Below are 7,529 nucleotides of genomic sequence, written 5' to 3' on the forward strand. Positions count from 1 at the left end.
AATTCTAAATAAATATATCCATCTCTATATGGTTTATATCCAGTATTCTTAAAATTCTAAATAAATATATCCATCTTTGTAGGGTTTATATCCAGCATTCTTAAAATTCTAAATAAATATATCCATCTCTATATGGTTTATATCCAGCATTCTTAAAATTCTAAATAAATATATCCATCTCTATATGGTTTATATCCAGTATTCTTAAAATTCTAAATAAATATATCCATCTTTGTAGGGTTTATATCCAGCATTCTTAAAATTCTAAATAAATATATCCATCTCTATATGGTTTATATCCAGTATTCTTAAAATTCTAAATAAATATATACATCTTTGTAGGGTTTATATCCAGCATTCTTAAAATTCTAAATAAATATGTCCATCTCTATATGGTTTATATCCAGCATTCTTAAAATTCTAAATAAATATATCCATCTCTACATGGTTTATATCCAGTATTCTTAAAATTCTAAATAAATATATCCATCTTTGTAGGGTTTATATCCAGCATTCTTAAAATTCTAAATAAATATATCCATCTCTATATGGTTTATATCCAGCATTCTTAAAATTCTAAATAAATATATCCATCTCTATATGGTTTATATCCAGTATTCTTAAAATTCTAAATAAATATATCCATCTTTGTAGGGTTTATATCCAGCATTCTTAAAATTCTAAATAAATATATCCATCTCTATATGGTTTATATCCAGTATTCTTAAAATTCTAAATAAATATATCCATCTTTGTAGGGTTTATATCCAGCATTCTTAAAATTCTAAATAAATATATCCATCTCTATATGGTTTATATCCAGCATTCTTAAAATTCTAAATAAATATGTCCATCTCTATATGGTTTATATCCAGCATTCTTAAAGTTCTAAATATTTGAATAATGACATTTGATTCTATAATGATTATTTTGTCTTTAAGATATTCATGATGGAATTAAAATAATAGAGGAGGCATGAGCAATATGTATCTCTACCCACAGGGTGGCGACCCTGTGTTAACTTTCAATTAGGCCTTTTAAAATCAGCCAATAGAATCAGAAGTTAACACAGCCAAGTCGCTACAAAAGAACAGGAAGTAATAATTTGCTAGCAGACAAAAAAGGTCCCCACCACTTGGGCCAGTTGTCAGGGTTATACAACTATACTTATACAATTATTATTTCATGGATGTTTTTACCTTAATAAATGTTTGAATATTAGGGCACCAGTTATTTTCATTATTTCTTATCATTTTCCACTCCATCAGGATTATTGGTACAAAATGATTCTAAAAACACTAAGAATTATTACAATTAATGGTGCTTTCCCTCAAAGTATTCATTGAGCACTGAATCCCAACCCTAACCCCTGCTTGACCCATAACCAGGATAAAAAATTGAACCACAAATACCTCATCTCTTAGGCTGGGGACTCAATGAAACCCAAAACCTAACCTGACCAAGGGACCAGGGAATGTGATTTAGACAAACAAATCTAAGTGAAAATTTCCCACAACAATCTTCCCTTATTTCTCCCCCCTTCTTACCTACTTCCCTTCAGCTACATCAAAAAAACAAGTTTTATGCCAACCAAATATTTGATTTTTGGCAATTTCAAATGGAATTAATTGGCTGAATCACAGCCCCAAACCTGACATTTTACATTTCACATTTACAGTATCTATACCTTATTCGGTGACTGCAAGTAGCTGTTCAATATCTGAAAAAGTAAAATTTCTAAATTATTGGTTGCTTTTTTCTCATTCGCATGGGTTTAGCTACCACCCATGACACTGTAATATCAGATCCAACAACCAATGATAACTATAGGGAATCATGTATATTTTCTGTCAAAACATCTAAGGTATACTGTTGTGTAACAACCAACAGACAACCAAACCTTTGATTGCACCTATGTTTGGAAGATGTCAGTGTGTAGTTATAAAGTTTCGCCTGTCTATGGGCTAAGCATGTCACCATTTTCTTAACATTGATACCATGCGCCTGACATTAAGGTTTTATTTTAACGTTTCTGGTAGAACGCAGTGGTACAGGCTAAAATTGAAAATAATAAACTTCTAGAGGTGTATCCGCAAGTAAATAATAAATATATCTCAACACTAGTAGATAATAAATAGAATAGATTACCTTACATTCATATCCCTGAACACTAGTAGATAATAAATAGATGAATAGATTACCTTATATTCATATCCCTCAACACTAGTAGATAATAAATAGATGAATAGATTACCTTACATTCATATCCCTCAACACTAGTAGAAAATAAATAGATGAATAGATTACCTTACATTCATATCCCTCAACACTAGTAGATAATAAATAGATGAATAGATTACCTTACATTCATATCCCTCAACACAAGTAGATAATAAATAGATGAATAGATTACCTTACATTCATATCCCTCTACACTAGTAGATAATAAATAGATGAATAGATTACCTTACATTCATATCCCTCAACACTAGTAGATAATAAATAGATGAATAGATTACCTTACATTCATATCCCTCAACACTAGTAGATAATAAATAGATGAATATATTATCTTACATTCATATCCCTCAACACTAGTAGATAATAAACAGATGAATAGATTACCTTACATGCATATCCCTTAACACAAGTAGATAATGAATAGATGAATAGATTACCCTATATTCATATCCTTTAACACAAGTAGATAATAAATAGATGAATAGATTACCCTATATTCATATCCCTCAACACTAGTAGATAATAAATAGATGAATAGATTACCTTACATTCATATCCCTCAACACTAGTAGATAATAAATAGATGAATAGATTACCTTACATTCATATCCCTCAACACTAGTAGATAATAAATATATGAATAGATTACCTTACATTCATATCCCTCAACACTAGTAGATAATAAATAGATGAATAGATTACCTTACATTCATATCCCTCAACACTAGTAGAAAATAAATAGATGAATAGATTACCTTACATTCATATCCCTCAACACTAGTAGATAATAAATAGATGAATAGATTACCTTACATTCATATCCCTCAACACAAGTAGATAATAAATAGATGAATAGATTACCTTTCATTCATATCCCTCTACACTAGTAGATAATAAATAGATGAATAGATTACCTTTCATTCATATCCCTCTACACTAGTAGATAATAAATAGATGAATAGATTACCTTACATTCATATCCCTCAACACTAGTAGATAATAAATAGATGAATAGATTACCTTACATTCATATCCCTCAACACTAGTAGATAATAAATAGATGAATAGATTACCTTACATTCATATCCCTCAACACTAGTAGATAATAAATAGATGAATATATTATCTTACATTCATATCCCTCAACACTAGTAGATAATAAACAGATGAATAGATTACCTTACATGCATATCCCTTAACACAAGTAGATAATGAATAGATGAATAGATTACCCTATATTCATATCCTTTAACACAAGTAGATAATAAATAGATGAATAGATTACCCTATATTCATATCCCTCAACACTAGTAGATAATAAATAGATGAATAGATTACCTTACATTCATATCCCTCAACACTAGTAGATAATAAATAGATGAATAGATTACCTTACATTCATATCCCTCAACACTAGTAGATAATAAATAGATGAATAGATTACCTTACATTCATATCCCTCAACACTAGTAGATAATAAATAGATGAATAGATTACCTTACATTCATATCCCTCAACACTAGTAGATAATAAATAGATGAATAGATTACCTTACATTCATATCCCTCAACACTAGTAGATAATAAATAGATGAATAGATTACCTTACATTCATATCCCTCAACACTAGTAGATAATAAATAGATGAATAGATTACCTTACATTCATATCCCTCAACACTAGTAGATAATAAATAGATGAATAGATTACCTTACATTCATATCCTTCAACATCAATTTTAATAATAACTTGATCTTCTGTAATGTAACTCATTAACTGGTCCAAAGTTATTGATTCTATGGGGGATAGAACTTCATCTTTCTAGAAATTTATATTATTATATTAATTTAAGTTTTGTTGCCCCAAAACTGGAATTATGCTTAATTTTTGTGAACAATTCTCTTTAATAGGATAAGGTTCTTGAATATGGCTCAGAATAGGTTCTTATCCAGCAGAATTTATTCAGATTTGACAGTAATGCATTAATTGTATTAATTAATAATGTCATCATTATAAAAGATATAAAGGTTACTTACATCTTTATCCATTTTATCATATTCGTCTTTTGTAAACATTGCAACCAAACCTATACAAAACAAGAATACAACATCCATAATAACAAAGCACAACTAATCTAACGGTCAGATATGAGAACATTACCAAGTATAGTGTAACAGCGCATTTAATATCATATAGAAGTCTAAACAAAAATTTAATATTTTTCATTATATGGACGCACTTACATTTAAAGACTTGATTTTGGAGATACTTCGGGGATTAAATTGTATCTAATTAAACTATGAATAAATATTTAAAATATCAAGGAAATAGGACAATTATATAAAAAATTGGTTTAAAAGTAAAAAAAAGGAGTTTCAATAATTTATGAATAAAATTGACTTAAATCGAATAAACAGACATACGGACATATTAAAATTGTAGAGAAGCTTAGCTTCGCTACAAATGAAATAGTTAAAAATCACTCACCCTCGTTTATTATATTTTTAGGAATAGGGTAAAGTACAGAATTCTCATCACTAGGAATAAAAAAAACAAGAATAACAAGTTGCGTAACTGAGACAGCGTAAAGTGGCACCAAAAAATGACGATATACGATAAAATAACCAATGAGAGGCGAGTAAAAATTTTTAACATTGGTGAATTACAATGTAAACTGGCCCCTCATTGGTCAACTTTATTGTAAGACGTCATTTTTTTGGTGCCACTTTAAGCTGTCTGCACAATTACAATATCAGTTTCATCACAGATTACAACACAATCCTCTTAATTCCCCTAGAGGTTAGGGGCTAAGCCTCCAGTTTTATGTAAAACGGTTTTCAATTTCTATAATTTTTTTACGGTAATGAACAACTGCTCTATAAATGCTTTTTTAATTTACAGGGTAGTGAAAGGCAGAAAAACAGCCTAAATCCAACCTAATTCTTAAATCTTAAAAGAACAGCTATTCCGGGACATATGTGACGCTTACCTTATAAAGATAACCCAATCGGGTTAATGGTTACCGGAATATTAAGCTTTTGACAAAGAAACCTTACTACTGAACCCAGTAATAGTGTCTGACTGATTATGACGTAAGAAAAAAAATTAGCCAATGAGAGGTCATTATTGACCAATGGTAAAATTTATAGTGGCCTTTCATTGGCTAATTTTTTTTGTTACGTCATAATCAGTCAGACACTATTACTAGGTTCCCTTACTACTGTACTTATTAGGATTGAACCATGAACTTACCTTATAGCATTATTGATCAGGGTTATATTATCTTGTAAATCAACTAAACTGGCACTTTTACTAAAATATATTTGTGGGTCAAGATAAAAGTCAAATAATAGACGGGACCCTGTTCCGACTTTCATTTGAGTCTTTAAATATCAGCCAATAGCGTCGGAAATATTAACACAGCTAAGTCGCTACTAAAGAGTAGAAAGCAATTTGCTAGCAGAAGAATATACGTGTCAAAGGACTAAATAATCTCTCTCGAAAGAAACAGGTCCCCACCACTGGAACCAGGTATTTTGATAGGTTATACATAAAATTTTCATAAGTTATCAAATGTGGTTACCTTATATAAGCTAGATTTTCTATGATGGGATCCACTGAATACACTCTATAATTACATAGCAAAAAAATTAAGTATTTGATGTATCTAATAGATACTATCTGTCTATATATTTATAAATTTTTATATTACCCCATACTGGTGAGGCTGTTGTTCATGACACTCTAACTAAGCGTCAGGTCCAACAACACAGGATAGCTAAGGGAAGACAAATCTATCCTTTTCTGTCCAAAAATCCGGAGTATTAGGTTAAGTAACACCCATCAGACAACCAACATTTTGATACACGACCTTTGTCTGGAAGTCATAACTGTTTATGGTAATGAGTTGCGTCTGTTTTGGGCTAAGGCATTCCCCTTACTCTAACTATTACTGTCGCGTATCTGACTTAACAGCAGTGGGGAACATTTTTAACGTTTTCATTTGTGACACGGCGCGGTGGTTTGAGATTTGAACCTATCACCTCCCCGACGACTAGCAGATGCGATACGTGTTGAGCCATGGTCGCGGGATCTATCTATCTAATTATCTATCTATCTGTACCTATGTTGAAGTTTAGCCGCCAGGATAGAATAATAACCCAGGTTGCTTCCAATATCTAAATATAAAACAAGAAAAACTAATAGACGTACATTTCGTACTAGAGAGTAGCCTATATATCAAACAGTAATTAAGCTTTAAATATAAACATTTTAATTACACTGAAAAGGAAAGATCTTATGTTTTTAAAAAGTAACAGGATGTCTGTCTGTTTATTTGTACCAAAGAAACTCACTAACCACTGAACCGATATAATGGCTCTCCTTTAAAGGGTAGGTTTTCATAAGTCGTTGAAAGGATTAAAAGGGTACCACTAACCTCCCAAGAGAAATTGCCCATAGACAAAATTTTACCCCAAAAAAGTTTATAGTTATACATTTTTTAAAAACTAAACTAAAAAATGCAAAAAAATTTACCTAAAAATGAAGCTTCTCGGAAAATATTCAGAACTTCATACATTAGATAAGTAGATTCTTGTTCGTAACCGGCTGAAATTGAGGTTATTTTACTAATGTTTAATTTTCAGTTTCAGTTTTAAAGAGTAACTTTAATAAGAGTATAAGAGTATTTTTTTTTATTTGTCTTATAAAGATTAAATAACTATATCTTTAACGGAGGGTGGAAATTTAGGGGCACAGACCCTAGAAGCTAGCGGCAAAATTGTTAGTAATCCCCTACAGGATTCCAGATGAGGAGACAAAATAAGTTTTTAAGCAGCAATATATGTATTACCCCGTCCCGGATTTGAAAAATTTTGTTAAAATTTTTGCCCCCAGCCAAAATATGGTTGATTTATGCATAAAAATGACCCATGCAAAATATTTTTTCTGTAATGCAAAAATTGCGACGGTACAAGCACTGCAAAGTTTTTAAAATCTGCAAAAAACCCTGTTTTTATGGCTTTTTTGGGGCTTTTGTACCATCCCAATTTTAAAGATTTTTACAAAATTTCAATTCAGGTGTGTTGATATATACCTGAAATTTACCCAAAAAAATGGGGGCAGTCTCAATTTTAACATATGAAGGTGTAGCAAGTAATCTTCCAAATACAAAATTGTCAAATTGCATACATATATAATAGGGTTGGGCCAGATACTTTTTTCGACGGATATTGGATATCTGGCTGATTTATATTGCCGGATATTCGACATCTGGCCAGATATCTAGCA

General features: G+C 30.6%; 1 protein-coding gene across 1 annotated transcript; it reads right to left on the bottom strand.

Annotated features, from left to right (window-relative positions):
* Positions 1–724: 724 nt before the first annotated feature.
* On the bottom strand, positions 725–6,827 carry LOC145323020 (uncharacterized). The gene is made up of 10 exons (XM_080165407.1): positions 6,777–6,827; positions 6,364–6,418; positions 5,824–5,868; positions 5,493–5,552; positions 4,728–4,777; positions 4,277–4,326; positions 3,951–4,061; positions 1,688–1,720; positions 1,200–1,289; positions 725–784 (listed from the first exon to the last, which is right to left on the bottom strand). Exons 1-10 carry the CDS (start codon positions 6,817–6,819, stop codon positions 725–727), a joined length of 597 nt encoding a protein of 198 aa, XP_080021533.1. The 5' UTR covers positions 6,820–6,827.
* Between the last annotated feature and the right edge of the window lie 702 nt (positions 6,828–7,529).

The sequence above is a fragment of the Acartia tonsa genome, chromosome 6, assembly GCF_053477335.1.
Source record: "Acartia tonsa isolate MP-2025a chromosome 6, ASM5347733v1, whole genome shotgun sequence".
Classification (NCBI taxonomy): domain Eukaryota; kingdom Metazoa; phylum Arthropoda; class Copepoda; order Calanoida; family Acartiidae; genus Acartia; species Acartia tonsa.

Coding starts and splice junctions, on each gene's coding strand:
- LOC145323020 (XM_080165407.1), bottom strand. CDS start 6,819: ATGTATGAAGTTCTGAATATTTTCCGAGAAGCTTCATTTTTAG. Junction 1,721..3,950: donor TTGAAGGATATGAATGTAAG/GTAATCTATTCA, acceptor TTACTTTTTCAG/ATATTGAACAGCTACTTGCA. Junction 1,290..1,687: donor ACTTGCAGTCACCGAATAAG/GTATAGATACTG, acceptor TAGTGTTTTTAG/AATCATTTTGTACCAATAAT.